Raw genomic sequence first — 25,811 nt, 5'->3', positions numbered from 1 at the left:
CAAATTAAAACTTAGTTGCCAAATTTAATAATAATGTCTAGCAAGTGGCTATAATGCTATATTTCCTTATAATTTACGGTATTTATGAACCTATTCGCGTAAAATTTCTTGGGTCCAATTGATTTCATTAGAATTACGTATAGCTCTGATCAAATAAAGAAGTGAAACTGTCTTCAAACACGTCTTATACATATATATAAATATATACACTTTGCTTTGCCATAGTTGCCAGTAAATAAACATTTGTAGTATTCCTTTTTCGTCCTGTTATATTTTTAATCAATATTAAAATATTCACATAATTATTCGTTTTTAGTACAGAATTTTACAATTAAACTTCACCCCATAACCAATAAACGAATTTACCATATGTATAATTGAAAACATTTGTTTCCTTTTCTCGCCCTTGCAAAAGGGCTTCTCCCTATACCTTAAATCTTATAAATTAATTAAATGCAAGTGGTTGTATTTCTGCGTACATATATCTATAAACAAAGCAGAATATTTATAATTTTGATCGACGATTTTTCAGTATTTCTCTTAACTCGCGACGTAAAATTTTACCACTCGGGTTTTTTGGAATATCGTCGACGAAAATTACACCACCACGCAAGCGTTTCGCTGGCGAAGCGTGCTCAGCTACAAATTTAATAACTTCATCTTCGCTTAGGTCAGCATTCGGTTGTTTAACAACAAATGCCAACGGTAATTCTCCAGACTCTTCGTCCGGCTTTCCAATGACTGCCGCATCTTTAATTTTTTTATTTGTCAACAATAGAGCTTCAATTTCTGCTGGAGGCACTTGGAAACCTTTATATTTAATGAGTTCCTTAATTCGATCCACTATGAAAAATTCGAAATCGTCATCAAAATAACCAATATCACCGGTATGCAGCCATCCGTCAACTATCATAGATTGCGTAGATTTGGTATCCCCTATGTAACCTTTCATAATACAATCGCCTTTGAAGCACAATTCGCCTCGTTGATTAGGACCAAGAGCTCTACCAGTTTCCGTGTCAATAACTTTACCGTAAATACCCAATTTAATGCTGCCGACACTTCCCGGCTTGCACGCCCCATCATTTTGTACCAACAGACTAAGCGTCGACTCACTTAAACCATAACCTTGACGAATGATGGGCACGCCAATCCTAAAGTGCATACAAAAATATGAAGTTTTTTTTTAATGCAAATTTCTTATTTGACACATACCTCTCTGTAATCAAATCCTGAGTCTCCTTGCTTAGTGGTGCTGCACCGCAGAGCAAAACCATCAGTGATGACAAATCATATTTATCCACAAGTGGGTGTTTAGCCAAGAACACCATTAATGGCGGCACCATAAATGCCATTAAAACGCGATATTTCTAGAATATAAATACACAAAAATTGTGAGTTAATATAAGGTAAGGGAAAAATAAAATAGCTTAAGGAAAATCAATTTTTCAAATCATATAATTTTCTATTGAAATTACTATATCATACACTAACTAAAATTCAGCTAGTCGTTATTCACCTGAATGGCTCCCAAGAAAAGATGTTCCTCAAATTTCGGTAAATACACTAAGGTGGTTCCTAAAACTGTTGTTGTAATTAATGTTAAGCAGCCAAATGCGTGAAACCAAGGTATAACGGTGAGTAATGTAACCTCGCCCATTGGAATTGATGTTGGTTCACTATTAAAATATACAAAAATGATATCTAGGTCACAAAGAGTCTTTTATGAGAAAAAAATAAAATTTCTTTTAACTAACAGTTGCGAATCCAGCGTAGTAAGAACGTTGTATTGTGTTAGTTGCACGCCTTTCGGCAAGCCGGTGGTACCAGAGGAGCAAACTATCAGTGCGACATCATCTTTTTTATTCGCTGGAGCCGTATCAAAGTAGTCTTTTGATGTAATTTTTGTACTCTTCATAAGCTCGTCAAAATTCAAAATTTTGTCATTTGAACTACTAGGTTCAAATACAACAATTGATTTCACGAAACTATTATTTTTTGCCACTTTTTCAATAACATTTACTGTCAGCTTGGAAGCGAATATCACTTTCGGCTTAGACAAGTTAATTGCGTGATGAACTTCGCCTGCACCAAAGATTTGGTATATTTTGATATAAATAAATATAAAAGTTTTTTAAATAATTTTAAAAATAAGATTTACTTACGTTCAGAATAAGTTATGTTTAGGGGAGCCACCGTAGCGTTGATGGCAAATGAAGCGTACAAGGTAATAGCGAAACGTACATTATTTTCGCTGGACAATCCTACAACATCTCCTGCTTTGATACCTAAATGCTGTAATACATGAGCCATGCGCACAACGGAATCATACATATATTTAGCAGTATACTCTTGTCCGGTTACTGCGTCAATCATTACTGTTTGGGTACCATAACTCTTGTATTTTTCCAGAATATAATGTCCTAGAGAATTGTATGCATGAGTTTCAGTGCAAGTAATTGGTCCGGCATAGACGATATTTCCAGGAAGCAAGGTAGTCATGATGGTATACTACAAAATTGACATAAATAAACATTATAGCCGTTATTTAAACACATACCCAGATATGTACTATACATACATACATATGTATGTATAACGAATAATAGAATCATTCCAAAATTTTTGTATATGCACATGAATGGGTTCATAGTTTCAGAAAAAAATTAAAATAAAAACACTGACGCACTTTGGACCAAATCGAACTTAGGCTGTAGATTGTTAATAAACAGATTTTGTGATAGTAACTATCTTATCTCGATTAAAAAATAAATAATTTAATTATATATTGACAATATTCAATTAACCTTTAGGTTTTGTAATTTTTTTTCTATTAAATAAATATATATATAAGTATATATACATGTATAATTAATACAAAATTTCCACTCAACGCATCAAAGGTCGGCTTATTTCGCAGGTGAATATAAATGTAAGTAGGTTAAAAGTATGTATATGTACTCACTCTTGTTTTTTAAAGTGTGCTAAATCAAATATTTTTCTTATCAGACAGGTACTATATTGTCGAACCGGCCAGATGTATATGTATACCCAAAATACGTATATTATTGGATCATCCGTTTGTTAATTACTACTAAAATAAATTTCAACTGACGCGACCACTACCTTTGCTTCAACTGATTAAAAAGTTTCAATTCCCCTTTATTTACTTTTACGCTAGTCATCTACAATGCTAAATATTGTACAAGTAAGCAGACACACGAAGTGTTTATTACTTAAAAGTTTTCTTCTGAAGTTTGATAAGAAGAGCCAATAACGATGAGCCCATGGTTGCATTTATAGTCGATACTTTTAATCATCGGGCACCGGGCTGGTGCATTGGCTATTGACTACCAACCGATAAATCTCGTTAGTTCAAATGCCGACAATGTGAATGGGCTATAAGCTATTTCTGCTATTAAAAGCTTATAATGCTCGGTGTATTGTGGGAACCTGTGGGGTACATATGGAAACATTTAGTCATGCCAATTTAACTAAGTTTATTTCTTCCTCATTAATAACCATTCACAGGACAGTAAACTGTGCTAGAGTTTTTAATATCTCATTTAATTCTTATTGGAATTTCTCTCAATTTATGATCACAAACAAACAGAAAAGAGTAACTTTAAATCTCATTAAACAGGTGATAGCTGTACTATTTTTTATTGTTTTTGCCATTCATTAACATCTTTAGAACAAAACAAAATAAAACTAATAAGACCGACGCATATTGTTGTTGTAGGTTTCTGTCATTGCTAATAAGTTGTTTACCTCAAATCTGTGCTTATTATTCTACAATACCAGACTTATGTATGTACATATCGTATATGCATACCAGAGAACGTTTATCATATTTATAATGATGATAAACGTTCTCTGTGCATACATTTGTATCTATTTTTTTGGGCAATATATATTTATTTTAATAAGTTTGCGCTAAATGCTATTTCTATGTAAACAAATTGGCATCTATTTCGCACTTATTTTATTCTTAGTATTCTTAAAAAGGAATATTTTTGTATAAAAGCCATGAGCAGCAAATTAGTTCATGTTAAACTATTAACATAAATTTTTTTATTGGTTAAGTTAATGAATGACAAAGCACGGACAAATATAAATGAAGTTTGATCAGTCCTAAAAGTAAATTATTTGGCATTCAGATAAATGTGTGGTTATATGATACCAACTCGCTTAGAATGTACAAAATTTCAGTAACTTATTCAAACCAAAAATTAAAGTCTATTCTTATTTGAAAGCAAAGCAATGCTATTTATTTCATAATAAAAATGTGCATAATTTATAATAGTTTTAAAACTTTCTTAGAGGTAAATGCAAAGATTGTTCATTTAAATGCAAAATTCTTATATATACCAGTATCATAAGCTTGCACTTCATTTATTACACAAACTGTGTTCAGCACTTAAAGAGTCTTTATCTAAATCCATAGTCAAGCTTTTCATACGTTATGTAACGAAAGAGAGCCGTTAGTAAATATACATAAGTACATTATTTTGTTGAAATATTTAACAGATAATATCGTATAATTTAGGCAAAAATTTGTATTAAACAAAAGTAGACTATTGTAATTTTTACAGCATAGCAACGGAAGCGACAGACCCAGACCGGTTCATTCTGGCTATGCAGAAAAGAACATTTTTGGTCAATTAGAAGCGCCAAGCAATTCATTAAAACAATCTTGTAATTCTAATTTTTTTGTTCATTTTTGACCCAATCCTCCCATGATCCTTCATAAAATTTTACATTTTTAAATCCCATGGCATTTGCAATTTCTGCAGCTTTTAAGGCACGTCTTCCAAGCCTACATGTAAAAATTATTTCATCATCAAAAGTTGGCTTTCGACGACCATATTTGGACAGGAACATTTGAGGTCTAACGTCTTCTGCCAACACCTGCACCACGGAGTCTAACGGAATATTTATACTTGTTGGAATTTTTCCTGTTTCTTCAAGTTCTTGTAACTCTCGTACGTCAATTAATAATTTTTCAGGATGATTCGGTAACTCCTTAATATCATTATACTGTACAGATGGTATTGGTTTTCGGTGTGAGTTTTCCGTGCTAAACTTTACGATGTGAAAATTTTTGGATACCGGGTATGTTTTGATAGAAGATTGAAGAACTTCTCGCTGCGTTATATTAAGGTGGTATAAGTTACTAGATATCCTTGCCAAATTACGTATAGCCAAATCTGTAATATAAAATGTTTATGCACATATTTAAGCAACAGCTCAGAAAACGCAAAACAATTTTTGTTACTTCGCATTCCCAAAGTAGTAGAGATTCCTATAACTTTAGTTATCATTTTCCTTATATAGGTCTAATGGACAAAAATAACAAATTATATAAATAAAACGACTAAATGTTGCAGCTGGTAATATACTATTGAAATGACGTTAGTTACTTGCGCCAAATGGTTCTGTAGTTTATTTACGCCACTATAAAAACAGAGACGTTATATAAAGTATAAAAAAATAAATATCAAAATTTATCGAAATCGAAGGAGTGGCATCAGGCATCGATTTTTCGTTCAAATGTAATCATGTTTAAAAATCTTCATCGTTATCAGTTGATAACCATTTTAAATATGTATATTTTATATTAAAAAGTGATTTTAATATTTTTCATATTCATGCATCGCCCAGAAGATATCTTTTTTCAAATGGAAGTGTTTAATTTAATTACAATAATAATAATGTTGGTGATTCGGAGGAAGAAATTTTCTTACTAGTTATTCCGGACGTATTGAATTTATTAAGATCATCGAGATTAAGAAAGATGATATGGTAAGACCACTTTAGGAGCTATTTTGAGAAACATATTCCTAAGATGGGGTAATGTTGCAACGAGCTAAGAAAGCAACGTGGAAAAAGTCACAAATCAGTAGTGAATCAAATATAAAAATGTAATTTCATATGTATGTACATAAGTATGTACATCAAATTTTATAGAAAAATATTAACGGCATCAAAAAAAAACTGACATACTTTGAGCTACACATTTAAATAAAAAACTTATTCGCACACACTACTGAGACAAATAAGATCTTCAAATCAGGATGCTTAACAAACATTTTATAAATCATCCAATTTGAAAGCTTCTGGGGCACTGAAAATCCGCGTGTAACCCACGAAGAGCCATTACACCCGCTCAAAGTATGGTGTGCTGTTTTCGCTGGAGGAGTCATCGGACATTTTTTGTTCGAAGACGTCGCGGGCCAAACGGTTACTGTAAGTGGTGAGCGCTACAGAGCAATGATCAACGAGTTCTTTTTGCCGTAACTTGATGAATTGGGATTGGAAAACATTTGGTTCCAACAGGACGGTGCAACGGCACACACTGCACGTGCCACAACCGATATGCTGAAGGATGGATTTCCCGGGTGCCTAATCCCCGATTTGCTCTGGCCAGCAACATCGCCTGATTCGACCGCTCCAGACTTCTTTATGAAGCCGCGGGTTTATGTCAACAAGCCTGAGACCTATCGGAAGTTGAAAACAGGGCTCAAATGACAATCAACTGTGGCGGCTGAGATTTACATGATATCATATTCTCGACTTGATGTAAAAAAATTTAAAAGACCAAATAAAAATAATCCACAAGCAGAATCAAAGTTTTTCATTTTTTTTTAAATTACAGCCAAAAACATCGGAAGGTTATTTTTGCGCCACCTTATATAATAGTTTTGTTCGCCTAACTGTTATATGTATATGTAAATGATCAGGATGGCGAGACGAGTTGAAATCCGGGTGACTGTCTGTCCGTCCGTGCAAGATGAAACTTGAGTAAAAATGAAGATATCTTTATGAAACTCGGTACACACAATTGGTTCTTTGTAATGCGGAGTTCATAGATGGGCCTAATCAGACCACTGACACGCCCACAAAACGCCATTAACCACTCACTCCCCATATAATGTCACTGGTAATGTTAAAAACTACTAAAATCGCCATAAATCAATAACAAAATACGCTAGATACACTTAATTTTACACTGGAGGTGGTATGAGAGAACTTTATACGAGCCCACTTTTAAATAAATCACATGCAACCACGCCTACTTCCTATATAACAAAATTTTAAATTCCATCTGATCCTTTTCATTGGATTGTATAAATCAGGAAGCAATTATGGCCAAAAATTGTCCAAATCACAAAAAAACTGTACACCGGCACCAATAGTTGATTTTTTACCGCAAATATTGGTCAATGTGACAGATTTACAATTGAAATTCACAGAAAATAATTTCCTGATAATAAACCGTGAAAATTTACGTGAATTATATTTTAACTATAAATCTACGCATTTGTGGGCTCGTTATCAGCAATCGTAGAACATATACACATTTAAAAAATTATCTGTTTTTCTTTAACATGTTAATACTTTCGTTTGATACGTTGCCCTTAGATGACTCTGATTTGAGAACAACTCGTAGTGGAATGTACATAAATATGTACTTACTCGCAATTGTTTTTTCGCTAATAGAATACAAAATGAAATGGGTAAATAACAAAAAAAAATTATTGAAATTAGCATACTATGTAATTGCTCTTAGAAATAAAATCTTAGTGGGTGGTATGCTATAGGTCATTTGGAATGCTGATTGACACATATTTATTTGCCAGTATTTATGTACTATTTTGTTATTAGATGTTTTATATACTTCATATATTCTTAGTTCCGCATTGGATTTCTTATCAGTACAAATATTTTCATAAGCGGATTTGGCTTCTCTATTGTAAATCGGATGTTCAAGTTGAATATACATATGTACATATACGACACACGTCTGTTAGCATAAAAAGTTGTTTATTTCTTTCACCATTTTTCAAAAAACTCATTATTATTGATTTGTTTACCAGTTCAGACTATGGAAATTCCTTTTTTGCTTATTTCAAGAAACTATTAAACATTTCTAATGAATCTGTAAAATAATTCAGTCTAAGCATAAATATGTATGTTGTTTATAATGTATTTTTATTAGCTTCTTTAAAATATTACAATATCTGATCATAAAAGACGATTTTTACCCCAAACGTTTGAGAGGTTTAAGATGACAGATAATATCCAAACATAAATGATAAAGAATTATTTTTAATACATTTTACAAACATAGATTAAATAAACGAGCAACTAAATTAGTTTTGAATAATTGTAAACAAAAATTTTAAACTTTTATCATATATATTTCTGTTCGATAGAGAAATAAGAAACCGCTTACAAGTTTTGTACTAGAAATATACTTAACTTGCTTATAAAATTTTTAATGTTTACAACGAATATTAAGCTTCAAGCTTAACTTAGCAGGTTCCTTTAGTAGCGAACGAATATGACAAAAAACACACTATACAAACAAATATTAACTCTGACAACGCTTTAACGCGTGTATGCGAATCACATTCAGTTACTGGCACGTATATCATCATCTCAAACATTTCCATTGTCATCACGATTATATAAAGATCGTGTGCACATTTTTACTTCTTTTCAAGAAGTTCATCAGCCAAAGTCCACTGATTGTGGCTGCTTTATTGACTTACTCTAAGATACCTAGAGATTCGCCGACTTGTACTTTTTGACCGATGTTTATATTAAATTTAAAGTTCTTAGGTGCTTCAAACAGTAACACGATTGTGCTACCCATATTGAATTGTCCCAGCAATTCACCTCGCCCGAACTTTTTATTATCCGTTAATTCAATTTCATCGTAAATATGACGATCTCTATGTTCTCCAAATTTTAAACCCATCCAACGATTAGTTTTTAAATTCTCATCCATATATATTTGTACCGAACCAACATTTGTTGCACCCACTGCTGCATAACTAAAGAAACCGTGTTTCCAATTGCCCAAATATACAGCTCTTTCATTCAGACAAAACAGATCGGGAAGCCAAGTAACTACGCGTGGATTAACTGATAACAGTTCGCCGACAAAATGACGTCTTAACTTTGGTTGCCAATCAGCAGGCGAATGGAAACGATGATAATCACCAGGTGCCAAGTAAATTACGCATTGAAAAAGTTCAGTTGTGCCATCCTTATTCTCTTTCAATTCTTCCGTAAATTCACCAGTTAACCGTTTGTGCCATGTTACTGGTCCTAAGAATGACGATACACTATACTTGATACCTTTCACTTCCTCTATTAACTTGTTCTGCGCAGTTCCAAAGTGCAAAACTCGTCCATCTGCAGGAGATATAATGGCAGCATTGGGATCAATTGGACGCACACCTTCTTTTAGTGGTCGAGTAAAGAATTCCGCAAGGCTTTTATAGTATTTGTAATCAGGATATAACGCTTCATCCAAATTAACACCGAACATATTTGAGTACCAACCGTAAATATATGGCCGCAAATAAACAGGTACGTAGCACGCAGCTAACCAGCCCCAGCACCGACTAATTATTCGGAGTGGTAAGGAGCAGTATACTTTTGATTGGAAAGACGATGCAGTACGAGGCAAGTTTTCCTTTTCACGTTTTTGTTTGTGTAGCTGCCACTCTATAACCCCAAAAAGACAGATGCCAACAGGTGTCCACCGTAAAAGAAAGCCGGTCCATTTTGTCCAAACACTACGGTTCACAAGATCTTGTTTATTGAATTTCTTTTCTGTTTTATGGCCGGCCTTTCCCAAGGTGCTGTTGCAACGAACAATTGGTTTTATATTCGCTTGTTTCGAATCGTTAGGTATTTTATCTTTAGCTAACTTTGTTGAAAAAGTTTGACGAAAATGACGCAACATGGGCCATTTTCCTTGTTCCTGTTGTTGTTGAACTTGCTTCAAATGAGCTGCTTGTCTCAAACTGCCTGCTTTAATAAGGAAGCGCCCACGCGGTACAAAATATGATACCATTCTGTTGTACGACTACTTTGACTGTGTCCCACTAGCTAAATAATAACTGTTTACGATTACCAATCCGAATGATCGTTTATTGTTTAAACAACTATTTCTTTCAAAGACTTAAGAGAATTAATTTCCTGAATATTTTGCTTTTGATGTATAATCTTTTCATACACTATTGCCGATTAAAGTCAGCTGATTTCTCGGAGTGATAATTAAACTCAATCTGTCACCTAAGGACTGTCAATTTCAAATGAAACATGAGAATCAGCAAATTTTTAAACACCGTCCGCAGCATTCAAATTTATTATTTAATTGTTTTGGCTTTAAGGCGGAACTACATAACATGCGTGGGCGATGCGTAAAGCTGAATCTACTAACATATCGCGATAACAATTAAAATTTGTTTGTTGTGTTGTACTGTTAATACATTTTATCTCATGAAACTAGTGAAAATCAATTTATATGCGAATTTAAATATAAGTCGAATAGCTGATATTAGAAATGCCTGGTAGCGCTATTAGGTAATTAACAGGTGAGTTAACCGCTAGAGACCTTGAGGGCTAAAATTTAACTGATAGTTGGCTTGCAGGCTATCAAACTTAATATCGAACTTAAGCCTGCTTCACAAAATATGTAAATTCATTAATTTATTGACAAATTGTAGTCAGCAAAATCTTTGACGGCGAATAATATTAAAAAATAGTGCCTTTATTATCTTTCAGTTTCATTAATATTGATTTTTAAATGTATATGTGTCCACAATGCTTAGTAGCCAATGGTCACATCCATAATTTAGTTTCGATTAAAAAGTATCGTGCATTAATTTATATACATCTTTACCAGAATAGTTCCATCTCTACGTATACAAAGAATGCATAATCGTAACAAAGGCAATGTAGGTGAAGTTTATTGAGTACGTAATTATTTACAGTTTTATTAGCAGAATATAAAAATGAGTGAGGGGGATAAAGTGGCCGTTTCTTTTGCTTGCCAAAGTTGTATGCAACCGATCTTTCTGGAGGAAAGCCTGGATAACATCGATGTGCACTCCATGGCAGAACTTAAATGTAAGCATAACTAATTTTCTTATTTATCAATATTATTATAAAATCATTAATATTTTATAGTACCTATTTATTCGGGTAATGAAAATGTGCTAGACACTCATGACGTCAATGTTTTCGATCATTTTGTACCTCCATTCCGATTGTCGGATTCAATAAATGGCACTGGTTTCATGCTTGTTTCGGATGGTCGCGAAAAGAAAATGAGTGCTTCTTTTAAACTAAAAGCCGAATTATTTGATTGCCTCTCTTCGAATTCGGAAATTGATCACCCATTATGTGGAGATTGTGCTGACTCCATGTTAGAAATAATGGATCAGGAACTAAAAATAGCAGAGCAAGAATGGCGTGATTATAAAAACTACTTGGAAAATCTGGAACAGCAACAAGAATGTCCAAACATCGCAGAGTTAGAGCGAGAATTGAATGAACTGAAAGACAACGAGTCTCGAATGTTGGCAGAGTTAGAAAAACTAAAACTTGAGGAGCAAACTTTGAATGAAGAAGTTAAAAAAGAGGAAGAAGAAAAGATCAAACTTCAACAACAAGAGGCAATATACTGGCGTGAATATACGAAGCATCGTCGAGAACTAATGCTCACAGAGGATGAGAAACGAAGCCTCGAGTGCCAAATAAGTTATGCAGAGCAGCAACTTGAAAAATTGAAGGATGCAAATATTTTTAATATCACCTTCCATATATGGCATGCTGGCCATTTTGGTACTATAAATAATTTTAGACTTGGCCGATTACCTTCTGCCTCTGTGGATTGGTCAGAAATAAATGCTGCCTGGGGACAAACAGCTTTGTTACTATGTGCTCTTGCAAGAAAAATAGGACTAACATTTGAACGTTATCGAATTGTACCTTTTGGAAATCATTCATACGTTGAAGTGATTGGAGAAAACCGTGAACTGCCTTTGTATGGAACCGGAGGATTCAAGTTCTTTTGGGATACAAAATTCGACGCTGCAATGGTAGCTTTTCTAGATTGTTTAACACAATTTAGGCAAGAAGTAGAAAAACGTGACACTGAATTTCTTTTGCCATACAAAATGGAGAAAGGAAAAATCATAGATCCGTCCACGGGAAATTCTTATTCAATTAAGTAAGTTTCCCATTGTTTATTAATTTTTTTTACGATATGACTAAATATGATTATTTTCAGAATACAATTCAACTCGGAGGAACAGTGGACCAAGGCTTTGAAATTTATGTTGACAAACTTAAAATGGGGTTTGGCATGGGTCTCGTCTCAGTTTGCAAATGACTAATTTCTCTTTGTTTCTCGTATTAAACTATATTTACAATTCAAATATAAAACTATAGTATTATATTCCCTGAATATATATATATATATTTGTTCAAAATTGTACTAAATAAAAACGAGTTAGACGTAATAGGCAATACCAAAATTAACTAACTTCCTATTATTTTCCTGGATTTTGTTGGATCTTGTTCGATTTTTCATCAATTTCTTTAGTGGCTATTACTTTTTGTAACGTAGATTCATCAGAAGAATTTTCACTGCTACTTTCATCAGAGTTTAAAAGATCGTCGTCAATCCATAGAGCATTTTTCTTCCTTTTGGGGTCTGCTACACTTGATTTTGTGTGCTTACGTTTCAGCGATTCTCTACTAGTACCTGGTTTATCCTCACTCTTCTTAAGTCCCTCCTCTACCGCGCTGTTTACTTTATCCTCTAATTTCGCTCTAGCGTCTTCATACTCTTCGTCTTTAAAATCATGCTTTGGAACTGACAGTAGTTTTTCAATTTTCCGTTTTTTTCGTTCCTGAGATTCTCGTTCTAAGTCTCCCATTTTCTCCAAAACAGATTTGAGGCGCTTTTCTTCATTGATGTCACGTAAACGGCGCCCGCTAAGGTCTCGACACGCTTCCCTGTTTGTTGTCTTTTCTATTTGTGCACCAATGGCACGTAGCATAGAACCAAATCCGCCTTTGCCACCTAAAACGCGTACCCGACATTGTGCCACACCAGATATATTGTCATTAGCTGAGAGTCGACGTCCATCTTTTTCGAGATATATTTCATTTGATGACAAGCCCTGCAAAACATAAACACACGTATTTTAAACGGTTTCATATATTAAAGAAAGTAAAACTTACAAATTTTTGTGAAATCAATTCTTTGATTTCTAAGCACTTTTCCACATTTGTTTTGAGTAGAAGTTCTTTGTCTAAATAAATAAACGCCATATTTTCTTAGCTTATGGTAGTTAGTGAATTTAGCTCTCCGTTTACTGTTTTCTCGACTGTTGCTAATTTAATGATCCGTAAATTATAAAATATATTTATTTACTTTTCCTGTCATTACAAACATATGTGCTTCGATTCATTGACAATAAAAATAGTTATCGATAACTTAGAAACTGTTATGTGACAGTGTTGTTAAATAATAACACAAAAAGTTTGCACAACCACCTGAACTTTCTAAACATTATATACAACACTTGTCCTCGCAATACGTTTTTCTGTTTGTCGTATTTGTAATGTCGATTTATATAGCAGTAATACTTTTACTAATATTTTACAAGTACTTATAACAAAGATCTTATGAATTGAATGTAAATCGAACGACAAACGTATAGAATGAAAAGTTTTTCTGCAGTAACCTGTTCAAACTCAGATTTCATAAATTAATCGATTATTTAACTATCAATAAGGGGAAAATATTGCGATATATTTTTTATTTTGACAGCTGTAACAATTCTGTGGGTCAAAAATCAAATGTGATTTATATCTTCTAGTAAAAACTAATTTTTGCGTATAATATAAAAAAACACTTCAGTGTTCAAATTGTTACCTTATAACATTTAATCCAATTAAATATACTTAAATGTTGTCATCATCTTCAGACAGTGAGGACTCAGTCCAGTCTGAAGAGCAGAGGGTAGGATGAATTTTTTATTAATAAATATACATATGTGCCAATGAGACAATATTCATTTACATTTATTAATGCATGTAATTTGTTAATATTTTTATAAAGGACTCAATTCGGGATGATCTTAGTAAAATGAGCTTTGAAGAAATTATGAAATTAAAAGAGGAGTTGGGTGCAAAAGTATACAATGAAGCAATTTTGGGAGTAGATAATGACAAAGCTGAAAAGTCAAGCAGGAACAAACTTAAATCATTTAAGCGATTAAATAAAAACCGTCCACGCGAATTGTCTGCTAAAAGACAGGTGCCTTTTGTATCTATCGAACAGATGAAACGAAATAAAACCGACGAGAAATTGCGTGATCCTCGATTTGATGAAAATTGTGGAGACTTTAATGTAAAACATTTCAAAGAAAACTATAAATTTCTTTCTAGAATTCGCCAAAAGGATATTATAAAATTACGCAAACAGTTACGAGAAACGACTAACAGCGATGATCGTAAGAGTCTGCAAACAGAGATACAAAAGCTAGTTAATAAAAACGTTGAAGAAAGAAAATGGCACATAAAACAACAGGAGCTGAAACGTGAAAAATTAGAGATTCAAGACGCGATTCAGAAAGGACTTAAGCCGCATTATAAAACAAAAAGTGAGTAGTTCGATTACAGAAATAGTTCATTAAAAACCGCTATTTAACATACTTTTTCAGAGGAGCGACGTGCTAAAGAATTGGTCACCCAGTTCGAAAAGCTTAAGGAATCGGGTAAACTCAACAAGCATTTAGAAAAGCGTCGGAAGAAAAATGCTGCCAAGGACCGAAAACAACTTGGAATTGCATAGCATTATTTTTATTTTTTTTCATATAGAAAGTATTTATTAAATAAACGTAAATCAAAACTTAACCTGTCCTCAACATCTTTGCTTCACGTTTTTCTTGTAATTCACGTTTTTGTTCTGCAACAATAGTTTGTCGATCTTCCAAGAATTTAGCATATTCTTCTGGATTCAGTTCTCGTACAATTTTTATTCCGCAGGTGCGTGCAATACCTACAAGCATTTCACACATTTGCTAAAAAAATATTTCAAAATCACATTTAGTTGAATTAAATATTATGCTGTAATTATAATTTGTTGGCCTCACCTGCATTGTTAATAAGGTATTAGGTGGGTCTTGTATTTTAATTGCGGCAATTTCGTATAAATGCTTCAAAGTGATCATACCGGCGATTTCCCGGCCTGGTTGCATAGCACCGCGAGGAATGCCTGCAGCTTGTTTCAGCAAAAAGGTAGCAGGTGGAGAGTGTATAACCAAGTTGTAGCTGCGATCGCTGTTAACTGAAATACGACATGGGAGTGGAATGCCTTCTTTTATTTCTGCTGTCCGTGTGTTAAAATCTTTGCAGAATGCAGCAATATTGATAGCACGCTATGTAATATATATGAGTATAAATATGACAACGGAAGATAATTTTTCATATATCAGTACTAACCTGACCAAGCATTGGACCTAGCGGGGGACCAGCAGCTGCCATACCAGCAGGTATGTTAGTTTTTAATTTGGTTGTGTGTGTAATTTTATCGGCTGTTTTCTTTAAAATTTTAAGTTTACCTGCGGCTTTCGACATTATTAATAAATAACTTTTTCAAATCAGTTTTTGTTATGCAAAAAGTGAACAACGAAAGGAAACTGACCATCAGCTGATTAGATGGACAGGGGTGTATTCAGTAAAAACAACAAACTCTAACCAAAACACATCTTAATATACACTTTTGTATAAGAAAAAGCCAATTAGAAGAATTTTTTATTCATAAGTTTATTTATCTTTTCAAAATTTTCCTTTAATTTTATATGGGGAAAAAACAATATGTTAAAGTAATTTCTCTAGGAGGTTTGACTGTAAAATTTTAAGCGGAATGCAACACTTCCTAAAAAGAACAAAACTGTCATTGCAACAAGGGATGATACAAATGAAACCAATTTTGTTCAATATATATTGAAAAAAGAGAACTGCGGCACGGTTCTAAAACAGAATTTCTAAATAAATACAAAAGAAAAAAATAATAGAAAATTATTCTTATGCAAAAGTGTGATTTTATTGTTTCAAAAGTAAATAGATACGTATTAAAAAGATAAACATACATTGAATTTATACAAACTGTGCGGTAGACGCGCAAAAAGTATAAACATTTCGATGGTGCGTAACAAAACGCAATCGACTTCTTCGTCATCCTCGGGCAATGCAAGTGGTAGTGCAAGTAATAGTAGCAGTAGCACTAAATCTCCTATCCGCCAGAACAGCGCCAGCAGCAACAATATAAACAGTGGAGCGCGTACACACCGTAAATCTTCTAGTACCTGCAGTGTTGCATTAGCCGACGACTCAAAGCCAGCATCGTCATCTAGTCGGCGCTCACAACCACAATCTAACAATAATACCTCTTCTCATACCGACGAGGAGACGGACGCAGAATATGACAGAACCCCTACTGACGGCGCCCCATCGATCAGTTCAGTGCACAAGCAAAATCTTTATATCGTTTCATTTCCCATAATTTTCCTCTTCAATATATTGCGTTCGTTGATTTATCAATTGTTTTGTATTTTTCGATATGTATACGGGGCTAGCACAAAAGTGATCTATCGGCCTCACAAACGAGAGTGTAACATTGAAATTGTTGTTGGTTCTAATAAATCATTTCAAAACTCGCGAAACGAAAACTCTTTAATAAGCGAAAGCGACAAAAATCAGCTCGTACAATATCATTCGCGTAATTCATCTTTGGCTACTTATCCACTAGCTGGAGGAACTGGAATTGGTGTTGGAAGTAATTCTATAGTAAGTAGCCAACAGCGTTATCGTTCCGCACAACAGTTAGATATGTCGGGAAGAGGAAACCCATCTAGTTCTCCAGGGCCTGGTGATCCTCTGCTGGCTAAACAAAAACACCACCACCGTAGGGCGTTTGAGTATATTTCAAAAGCACTAAAAATTGATGAAGAAAACGAAGGTAAATGACGTTGTTACCTGATTATATTTATATTGAAGTAGAATGAATTGATAATTATTCAATTAGAGGCATTGACTTCACTAGAAAGTATTTACCTTTGTTAGGTCACAAAGAACTGGCCATCGAACTGTATAGGAAAGGAATTAAGGAATTGGAGGATGGAATTGCAGTTGATTGTTGGAGTGGTCGTGGTGATGTTTGGGAACGAGCACAACGTCTACATGACAAAATGCAAACAAATCTTTCGATGGCCCGAGATCGCTTACACTTTTTAGGTAATTGTACAATGTTGATATTTCGATGTTTTATATTATATTATTCTTATATATACATATATAAGTATGTATTTTGACATATTTTCTATTTTTACAATAATCCTTTTTTGCTTTTTGCTTGTTTAATTAAGAGTTGCAGTTATTTTTTATTTTTATTTATATTTTTATTCTATTTTTGTTTTATTCATTTTATGTGTTAAAATTTGATATGCGGCCTATACAGAATTACGAGAAGAAGAATTAAAATTGCATGCGCTTAAGCTTAGTGATTCTGATGAACAAACAAATAAAGTATTAGTTGTGCCACCAATGGTAGTAAATGGTACTGAATATAAAAATTCTGCAACCTCACGCACGTCTTTAACGAAGACTGATTCAAGATTGCCTTCCTATAATATTCAAAATAAATTAAGAACTACAAAAAAGTTAGCTACGGATAGTCATAAGTCTATTAGCTGTGCTTCTACCACAACAGGAGGTAAAGTGTCTTCGACAGGTGAGTTGAAACAATTGAGCAAATTGTAACCTTGATGGTTATTTGGAAGTCCAATTAAAAAATTTTGATTTTTAATTGATTCTAGATTTTGAGTAATATATGAATGAGCATCTAGCATATACATATGTATGTACTATGTATCAATTACATATGCATATATCCAGAATAAGTAAAAAAAAGTATAAATCAAGTATAGCTTAGATTTACTTGAATTATTAACTATATTCATTCGTCGAAATTAACTGTTAAAACTATCGGATTTGGAAATAAGACAGTAATTATTTTTAAGAAGGCCGGCTCGTCTTTATTTTTTCAAAATTTTTTTTTTATTTTAACAAATTTGATTTAGTCATTTATCTTTTGCCTTTATTATTTGTTTAATGACGAATGTTTTATGTCTGTAAGCACTAAAATATTAATTTATAATTCTTAAATAATATTTTAATCTGTTTTATTTTGTAGCTTCGGGCCGCAAATTGACCGTTAGCTCAAAACGTCCAGGAAATCTGGCGGTAATTAACAAATCCCAAACGTTACCACGCAACTTGGGTTCGAAGAATGCAAGTAGCACAGCAGTGCAAAGACAACCAGTAAAAACTGCGGCCACACCACCCGCGGTGCGCAGACAATTCGTAAGTAATTTGCACATATATAGACGTTTTGCATTATAAACATGCAGTAATTCTTAAAAGATAGATAGAAATTAAATCAATAAATAATAACTACGTAATATAAATCTATAACTTCTTTCGTTTAGACATCGGGAAGAAATACGCCACCGCAACGAGCTCGTACTCCTATCAATACCAGTTCCAATTATGGTAATCAAAGCAGTGGTAGTGGCACTGCAGCAGCCGTAACTGTCAAAGGGGTAGAACAAAAATTGGTGCAAATAATTTTGGATGAGATTGTAGAGGGCGGAGCAAAAGTAGAATGGTCGGATATAGCCGGTCAGGAAGTAGCTAAACAGGCTTTGCAGGAAATGGTGATTTTGCCTTCGGTGCGCCCTGAACTTTTCACTGGTAAATAACGAAATGAAAATGTGTTTTTATAAACATGCGACTATACTCTTCGTTTCAATCTCATTTGCAGGTTTGCGTGCACCTGCTAAGGGTTTGCTATTGTTCGGGCCACCAGGAAATGGTAAAACGCTATTGGCGCGTGCTGTCGCAACGGAATGTAGTGCGACATTTTTAAATATTTCTGCGGCCTCTCTCACGAGTAAATATGTTGGAGATGGCGAAAAATTGGTGCGTGCATTATTCGCTGTAGCACGTGAAATGCAGCCATCTATTATATTTATCGATGAAGTTGATTCATTGCTATCAGAACGTAGTAGCAATGAGCATGAAGCTTCACGTCGTCTCAAAACAGAATTTTTAGTCGAATTCGATGGTCTGCCGGGAAATCCGGAAGGTGATCGCATTGTCGTATTGGCCGCTACAAATCGGCCGCAAGAGCTGGATGAAGCCGCTTTGAGACGTTTTACAAAGCGTGTATATGTCTCGCTGCCGGACATTGATACGCGTGAACTATTGTTGAGTCGTTTACTTGAAAAACAAGGCAGTCCACTCGGCACAGAAGCCTTACGCCGCTTGGCAAAGCTTACCGATGGCTATTCTGGTTCTGATCTAACGGCTTTAGCCAAAGATGCTGCACTTGAACCGATACGTGAACTTAACATGGAGCAAGTCAAATGTTTAGATATCAGTGCAATGCGCTCCATCACTGAAAACGATTTTCAGAATTCATTGAAACGAATTCGCCGTTCGGTAGCATCGCAGAGTTTGAACTCGTATGAAAAATGGTCACAAGAGTATGGTGATATAACAATTTAAGTATTCAAAAACTATTACTAAGTTGTGTAGTTTGTGTCATAACATATATGTAGCGTTCTCACTTGCGAACTTAAATGCTTAAGGAAGTTCACCTAAACACAAATTAAATTTAAGCTGCTTTCTTCGCAGCTGGGTTTAAAGCCTTATAATAATGCTTTTGCTAATGCCACTATACTTGTATTAGTCTTTGATGGGTTTTTTCTAATTGTATCTGTTTTGTTTTCATCAAACTATTTTTTTATAAAAACAAAATCATAATTTAATTAATGTCAAATAATGCAAAACTTATATAACTGTATGAAATCTATAATATACTTGTTTTTTTTTTTTTCTTCTTGTTTAACCGCGTACGCAATTTGTCCTGAGTTGTAGAAATTTATGAGCTGTTCAGAAATAAAAGCGAAAAAGATGCTAATGGAATATAATCGATATAACGCAATGTTATTCATGTTGCAATGTTCAATAGCTCTATTTTTCATTTTGAACGTGATGAGGTTTCAAAGGTGCAAAATGTTCGCAAAAAGAATTATTAACTGTCTTATTTTTAACTTGCACAAATATAAGCAAATAATCAATAACTTTTGCCAAGTTAACAGTACACAAGCGTAAGCGAATACAATATTAAACATAATTTTTAACGTTCCCTATTCGCTAAAAACACATAAAAATCGCTTTACATCTTCATACTTGTATATATATATGTACGTTTTATTGTATTATGTTTAGTGTTATCTGTCAATATTATTTAGTATTTAATATAACGTTGTTTTATATTGTTTGTATGCCATTCCAAACACTTAGCTATGCTTTGAAAAATAACTGAATTTAAATAGCAAGTAAAAAATAACTTCCATTGAAGTATTTGAAAAAATTGTATCTCAAATGAAAAGCTACTGCGATAAGCTACATGTTAGTTATAAGTAATTGTAAAATAAGATAAGAAGATACTCAATCTTAAACATAATAAAATTTGGCAAGCTACAAGTTTTTGTCTTTTTGTTTAATTTAACAAATACTCATCTTTAAATTATTGATTGTTATATAAACAATTTATGATTTTTCAATAATTTGCGCATAATTACTGAATGTTTTTTTGATTGTTTTCTTCATACCAAAAATGTTTCTTTAAAGGGAAATAATATATAATTTAGAGAAAATATTTTAGAATTCATAGGGATCTCATTCTCTATATCCGTGACTTATCGAAGTGATACGGAGTTGTTTAAATTTTTATAGCCTGAACAGGGTATATTAAGTTTTCCATTTCACCCTATAAAATACATTTATAATCACCGTGACTAGCTGAGTCCGGCCCTTTGTATATACGCGAATTAGTCCTCCAGATTTTGAGATATTGATCTAAAATTTGGCATAGGTGTTTCTCTATCCAAGAATTCGTTCATTTGTCGGAACCGCCGATTTTCGGACCATTATTGTTCGGATCGGAATACTATAGCTTATAGCTGCCATATAAACTGATCGATTAAAATCAAGTCTTTGTAAGGAATACTTTTTTATTTGACAAGTTACCTTCACGAACTTTGGCAGGGATTATTGTACAAAGCACGATTTATTGACCACTATAGCATTTAGTTGCCAAACAAAACTAGTCTATCAAAATAAAGTTTCTGCAAGAATCAAGTTTGGTGCAACCGATGTTAACCCTTATTCTTGCTTACTCTAATAATAAAATTTCGTGCGTCTCCAAACAGTGTACAGTTTTCAGAAGTTTTTGAAATACTTACACTTTTATGAAATATTATCTGATTATAACACAACTTCCAATCCAACCAGTTTTCACTGAAAATATTTTTTTTTTTGAAAATGTTTTATAATCCCAAACATTTATGTGCGCATGCAGGTATTGTAGCCAAGAATAATGGTATTCTAGCATTCTTACGTTGCACTCGGTAAAGTGTTAGCGTGGAGACTCATATATAGCCACAAATTGAGTCATTCACTTGAATAATTTTCCTAATAAATGAAATAATCTGTGTTGCATGATTTTTTTATTTTATTTTTGTTTTCAATATTTTGCATGTACATATGTATATCGCATTCACTTTTTCACTGAAATAAGAACATTATTTCAATTTTTGTTATTTTCTGTTGCATCCATTCAACGTGTTCACCTCTTACTTAATAGCTACGGTTTGTTGTATTTCTTGCGGATCACTACAAACTCGCAAAAATGGTGTGTGTAGCAATCGTACTTACTGTAAAGCTTGTCACACCGTTTTTTTTTTTTTTTTTACTTTCCTCCATTAAATTAAATATCCTAACTTGTTACTTTAAATGTAGAATGGATTAGATCATTTACTCTACCCGCCCGTCAAGTTCCACTTGCAGTAGTTTCTTACAATATTTTGTTGTTGATGTCCTGATTGATGGAGTTCTTGCCACATTTTGAAGTAATGTGTTTTGTCCTCTGAAGCTGTGTTAATCTATTGAAAAGTAAAAAAATTCTCTCGCTATATTAAGTAAATTGCTTACAAATGTTAAGTTAATAGCAAAGTGTGGGTGTTTTTGTATTTGAAATATCCTGTAACTCTTCGTAGTTATCTTCGATCGCATTATATAATTAAGTTCTCTTTATTTTAAATATAATCTATTTAACAACGACCTAATTTCTAACTTCTCTTTATCATCTTTGTTTGTGTTTTTTCTTTTATGTTTCGAGATTATAGCGAATATTACAAGCTTTGAATTTTACGTTGTATGTTGATGGTTTTTTTTTCGTTATAAGAAACTTATTTATTTTGCACGACAGCAAGAACAATGCCCTGCTTCCAATACTTAACATTTCTGCTGCAGAAGTTTTCCCCGTGTGTCATCTTTACATTCCTATTTAATCCTATTCATTTTAGTTGTGTTTAATTTTTTCGCAGTCAATCCAATATTAAAGACAAAAATGGCTATGATCCTGTATAGAGTTTAGCGTCACGTTAGTTGCTTTACGAATTTACAGTTGTTGCTGGTAGGTAGCATTATATGTTGCGGTTTTATGACAATACTGCTGACCATGAATACAGCACCAAGTGGGAAGATAAGTAGTTAGGTACTCTAATTCACAACTTGAGCTCTCATTATATTTGTATTTGTTTTCGGTTTATTTTATTCGTTTGGTGTTTTGCTTTTGATGCCTTTTAATATATTAATCTTCCGTATCACCCACTTACTGCAACAACTATGACGGGCATATCAGGTTCATTGGCCCTGGTACTGAGGCATGGCAGCGCTATACATCATTTGCGGAGCCAATGAGCCATTTGCTGCAGCTGCAGCTGTGGCAGCCGCTGCCGTTACGCTCGGCACAACTGTGCCTGGTACACCCCATGCCACATTCGGTTGTACCATGCGGTAGCCCGCAGCTAAATTTTATTAAATTATTAAAAAAAAAATATTTTACAAAATATTTAAATAAGATTACATACCTCCGGCTTGTTGAGCACTAGCATAGGCATATGGATAGTATCCTTGTTGCATATATTGCGTTTGCATTTGAGCGGCCGGATAGCCCTGTAACGGTGTAAACAACTAAGCAATTATTCAAACTTTCTCTTAATCGCTCTTTATGTATATATTTTAAAAATCTTACTGTAGGTGGGTACCAATAACCCATTTGTTGGTAGGCTGCTGCATATGGATACTGGGCAGCGGCAGCTAGCTGCTGTTGAGTCATCATTTGTGCAGGGATTCCTGCTCCAGCCGCAGCAGCGTTAGCTACGACAGCGGCCGCTGCTGCTTGTTGTGGTGTGGTCGGTACTCCAGGCGATATGATAGTGCCGGCGGCAGCGGCCGCAGCTGCTGCGGCAGCTGCTACGCCCGCGGACGCTGCCGCCACATTGTTCATCGAGTGTTCGCCACCATTTTCCTTCCCCCAAAAGCATTTGACTTGATTACCGTGCACTTCCGAATTGTGAGTGTGCTCAATTGCGCGTGCGGCTGATTCTTTTGTAACAAACTTAATAAAAGCGTAGCCTTTATCTTTGAAAACGCGTACATCTTGTATAGGTCCGAACTGAATGAAATGCTTGTGCATAACTTCGTCACTAATTACATTCGGAGGAAAACCTCCACAATAAACGGTGGTATTGGTTGGACTTGATTGATTGTATACCTCCTCAAAGGTATGTCGTACATTTCCTTTCATGCCCATTCCACTACCAGATTTGGTAGATTCACGGGGTGGGGCCAATTTTCGTGTTGACCAATTTGTTCGAATCGACCGCGAGCCGATCCATTGACCATTCATCGCTTGTATCGCATTTTCCGCCTCTGCTTTCTTTACAAATGAAACAAAAGCGTACCCTTTCGACTTCATGGTTTGGGGATCTCTTACGATTCGGCAATTCGATATTTCACCAAAAGGCGCAAAAGCTTCACGTAATGTCTCTGTTTCGATTTCTGGACTGAGATCACCAACAAATATATGATGATGTGAGCTAATATCTGTTTTTGGCTGGTTCCCAGGACTAGTAGCCCAATTCACCTAAAACATATTAACATAATTAGATTTATTATTTAAGGATCATTGTACATTTAAGTAATACATACCTTTATTTCTTTATCAAGAAATAAACGTTTATTCATTGCAGTTAGTGCAGTAGTTGCCGCCTGATAAGTTGAGTATTCAATGAATGCATATGGATCATTGCCGGGTTCTCTTATGATTTTGCAGTTTTTGACGGGACCCATTTGACTGAATAATGCGATAAGTAAATCTTCTGAAACTGAACCGTCTAAGTTGCCAACATACAACGTTTTTGGTTGAGACTCGTCCATCATATACATTTGTTTACTTATTTTAACTTCAAATTGGTTTACTTTATTTTGCCACACTGATACTGTCAGTTGTTGCGATCACAGAGACAAAAATTGCCAGCACTGTCAAATTATCTATGCAATTTTAATAACTTTAACCAACTTCGTTAAAAATCGATTGCCGAAATATTAGAATAGTAATTTTATCATGGCCTTGTATGTGCTAAATAATACAGTACTTGCTGTTTTAAGTATCAATCATGTCTGAGTACACAATTATATTATGAATTAATAATTTGGCGTTTCAGTATTGACTGAAGTATTTTCTTTTAACCGTTCTATTAACACAAAGATTTATATCAAGATGAATCCAAACTCTATGTATATTATTTATATTTTTTTATAAAAATCATAGCTATCTACTCTAATGGAGTGTTGAAAATGTTTCCATAACTCAAGATTCTAATTTGGACTGAAATCTAGATTTCGCTTAAAAGCTTTTATACATCTGGTATTTGATGAATGTTTATATATTTCTTGGAGAAGTATTTTCCATTAGTTATTACATATGGCATAGACGTTGAAATGCTTAGTACGAAGAGCTGGCTTTGAAAATAATCGTAGTAAATAGAAAACTAGATAAAGACGAACTTTCGTAATCTATATACAAATAAATAAAAAAAAGAAAAAAAGTTAAATGCATTTATAAAGATAATGTAAATATTAATGTACTAAATATAAATTTTATAAAAAATGTTAACTAACTGAGCATGTGTGCACCGAATATGTAAATATTTAAGATGTCGATTCGCTTGTGAATGGTCCCATAAAATTAAATTTTGAACTCGATATACATTATTAATATGCCGGTTAATCGAATTTTATTTATTTTGGAAGATCGCTTAATTTCAAACTATGACTACCTAAACTAACTCATAAATATTCTTTTGTATTTTCAAGGATAGTGCAAAATGTTACTATATTTTACCTATTTAGTAATGTAATGTTAATTTAACACCGAATATTTCATGTCAATACAATGTCACAACGGAAAAAGTTTTTAAGATGAACCATCACAAACAAATGATTGTAATTTCAAATTGTTTTGTACTATGACTGAATGGCGTTTCTATTCATGTTAAGATCAATTTGGCGACTGTGCGAATTTGCTCATAGGCATACGTGCAATGAACAATAGCGAGCACGCCAAACCGCAAAACTAGCACAGGCACAGCTGCACAAGGAAACGCAGGATGATGTCTATGTTCACTTTGTTATCTTGGGTAATTGAGCTGTTAACATAACTTGGATAAGCTATGAAAATCAATCTCCACAAATTTACTTACATTTCAATTAATTCCCCCGCCTCCATGCAAAACTTTATTCTAAAAAGACAGTCAACGGCTTCACAATCTACAGGAAAACTTTTTAATACGGAACGAAATCAACGAGAATGAATAACGATGACAGGAACAGGAATGAGAGATCGGTCTCGTAGAAAAACGAAACGAAACAAATTTGCAAACCGGGTGAATAATTAATCTATCCTGCTTACTCTCACACAACGTTCAGAAAGAAGCTACAATATACATCGT

General features: G+C 33.9%; 9 protein-coding genes across 11 annotated transcripts; 3 read left to right on the top strand and 6 right to left on the bottom strand.

Moving 5' to 3' along the window:
• Positions 1-251: 251 nt before the first annotated feature.
• LOC126762210 (uncharacterized) lies at positions 252-3,264 on the bottom strand. Its single transcript, XM_050478784.1, has 6 exons — positions 2,966-3,264; positions 2,166-2,511; positions 1,758-2,085; positions 1,520-1,679; positions 1,216-1,370; positions 252-1,154 (listed from the first exon to the last, which is right to left on the bottom strand). The coding sequence occupies exons 2-6, from the start codon at positions 2,500-2,502 to the stop codon at positions 506-508; spliced, it is 1,629 nt and encodes a 542-aa protein (XP_050334741.1). The 5' UTR covers positions 2,503-2,511; positions 2,966-3,264; the 3' UTR covers positions 252-505.
• Positions 3,265-4,242: 978 nt separating this feature from the next.
• Positions 4,243-5,429, bottom strand: LOC126765191 (rhodanese domain-containing protein CG4456). Its single transcript, XM_050482793.1, has 2 exons — positions 5,279-5,429; positions 4,243-5,210 (listed from the first exon to the last, which is right to left on the bottom strand). Exons 1-2 carry the CDS (start codon positions 5,322-5,324, stop codon positions 4,705-4,707), a joined length of 552 nt encoding a protein of 183 aa, XP_050338750.1. The 5' UTR covers positions 5,325-5,429; the 3' UTR covers positions 4,243-4,704.
• Positions 5,430-7,974: 2,545 nt separating this feature from the next.
• LOC126767605 (phosphatidylserine decarboxylase proenzyme, mitochondrial) lies at positions 7,975-10,120 on the bottom strand. Its single transcript, XM_050485057.1, has one exon. The coding sequence runs from the start codon at positions 9,872-9,874 to the stop codon at positions 8,555-8,557; it is 1,320 nt and encodes a 439-aa protein (XP_050341014.1). The 5' UTR covers positions 9,875-10,120; the 3' UTR covers positions 7,975-8,554.
• A 583-nt stretch (positions 10,121-10,703) lies between these two features.
• On the top strand, positions 10,704-12,348 carry LOC126767612 (beclin-1-like protein). The gene is made up of 3 exons (XM_050485071.1): positions 10,704-10,932; positions 10,993-12,037; positions 12,098-12,348. Exons 1-3 carry the CDS (start codon positions 10,818-10,820, stop codon positions 12,201-12,203), a joined length of 1,266 nt encoding a protein of 421 aa, XP_050341028.1. The 5' UTR covers positions 10,704-10,817; the 3' UTR covers positions 12,204-12,348.
• On the bottom strand, positions 12,254-13,289 carry LOC126767628 (replication stress response regulator SDE2). Its single transcript, XM_050485095.1, has 2 exons — positions 13,057-13,289; positions 12,254-12,995 (listed from the first exon to the last, which is right to left on the bottom strand). The coding sequence occupies exons 1-2, from the start codon at positions 13,144-13,146 to the stop codon at positions 12,360-12,362; spliced, it is 726 nt and encodes a 241-aa protein (XP_050341052.1). The 5' UTR covers positions 13,147-13,289; the 3' UTR covers positions 12,254-12,359.
• Positions 13,290-13,631: 342 nt separating this feature from the next.
• On the top strand, positions 13,632-14,736 carry LOC126767622 (ribosomal RNA processing protein 36 homolog). The gene is made up of 3 exons (XM_050485082.1): positions 13,632-13,840; positions 13,940-14,483; positions 14,544-14,736. Exons 1-3 carry the CDS (start codon positions 13,787-13,789, stop codon positions 14,672-14,674), a joined length of 729 nt encoding a protein of 242 aa, XP_050341039.1. The 5' UTR covers positions 13,632-13,786; the 3' UTR covers positions 14,675-14,736.
• On the bottom strand, positions 14,667-15,530 carry LOC126767635 (39S ribosomal protein L11, mitochondrial). Its single transcript, XM_050485106.1, has 3 exons — positions 15,325-15,530; positions 14,976-15,260; positions 14,667-14,903 (listed from the first exon to the last, which is right to left on the bottom strand). The coding sequence occupies exons 1-3, from the start codon at positions 15,457-15,459 to the stop codon at positions 14,733-14,735; spliced, it is 591 nt and encodes a 196-aa protein (XP_050341063.1). The 5' UTR covers positions 15,460-15,530; the 3' UTR covers positions 14,667-14,732.
• Positions 15,531-15,824: 294 nt separating this feature from the next.
• On the top strand, positions 15,825-20,436 carry LOC126751668 (spastin). 2 transcript variants are annotated; one of them, XM_050462117.1, is made up of 6 exons: positions 15,825-16,843; positions 16,948-17,118; positions 17,342-17,614; positions 18,077-18,246; positions 18,372-18,636; positions 18,707-20,436. In XM_050462117.1, exons 1-6 carry the CDS (start codon positions 16,027-16,029, stop codon positions 19,450-19,452), a joined length of 2,442 nt encoding a protein of 813 aa, XP_050318074.1. In that variant the 5' UTR covers positions 15,825-16,026; the 3' UTR covers positions 19,453-20,436. The 2 variants fall into 2 exon arrangements, with proteins under 2 accessions (XP_050318074.1, XP_050318075.1); XM_050462118.1 differs by lacking the exon at positions 17,342-17,614.
• A 1,012-nt stretch (positions 20,437-21,448) lies between these two features.
• LOC126751669 (nucleolysin TIAR) lies at positions 21,449-25,796 on the bottom strand. 2 transcript variants are annotated; one of them, XM_050462119.1, is made up of 5 exons: positions 25,563-25,796; positions 24,010-24,876; positions 23,051-23,944; positions 22,887-22,989; positions 21,449-22,823 (listed from the first exon to the last, which is right to left on the bottom strand). In XM_050462119.1, the coding sequence occupies exons 2-5, from the start codon at positions 24,244-24,246 to the stop codon at positions 22,660-22,662; spliced, it is 1,398 nt and encodes a 465-aa protein (XP_050318076.1). In that variant the 5' UTR covers positions 24,247-24,876; positions 25,563-25,796; the 3' UTR covers positions 21,449-22,659. The 2 variants fall into 2 exon arrangements, with proteins under 2 accessions (XP_050318076.1, XP_050318080.1); XM_050462123.1 differs by having other exon boundaries at positions 22,887-22,971; positions 25,563-25,795.
• Between the last annotated feature and the right edge of the window lie 15 nt (positions 25,797-25,811).

Source organism: Bactrocera neohumeralis, chromosome 2 (assembly GCF_024586455.1).
Source record: "Bactrocera neohumeralis isolate Rockhampton chromosome 2, APGP_CSIRO_Bneo_wtdbg2-racon-allhic-juicebox.fasta_v2, whole genome shotgun sequence".
Classification (NCBI taxonomy): domain Eukaryota; kingdom Metazoa; phylum Arthropoda; class Insecta; order Diptera; family Tephritidae; genus Bactrocera; species Bactrocera neohumeralis.
This window is presented reverse-complemented; position numbering and strand designations above follow the sequence as displayed.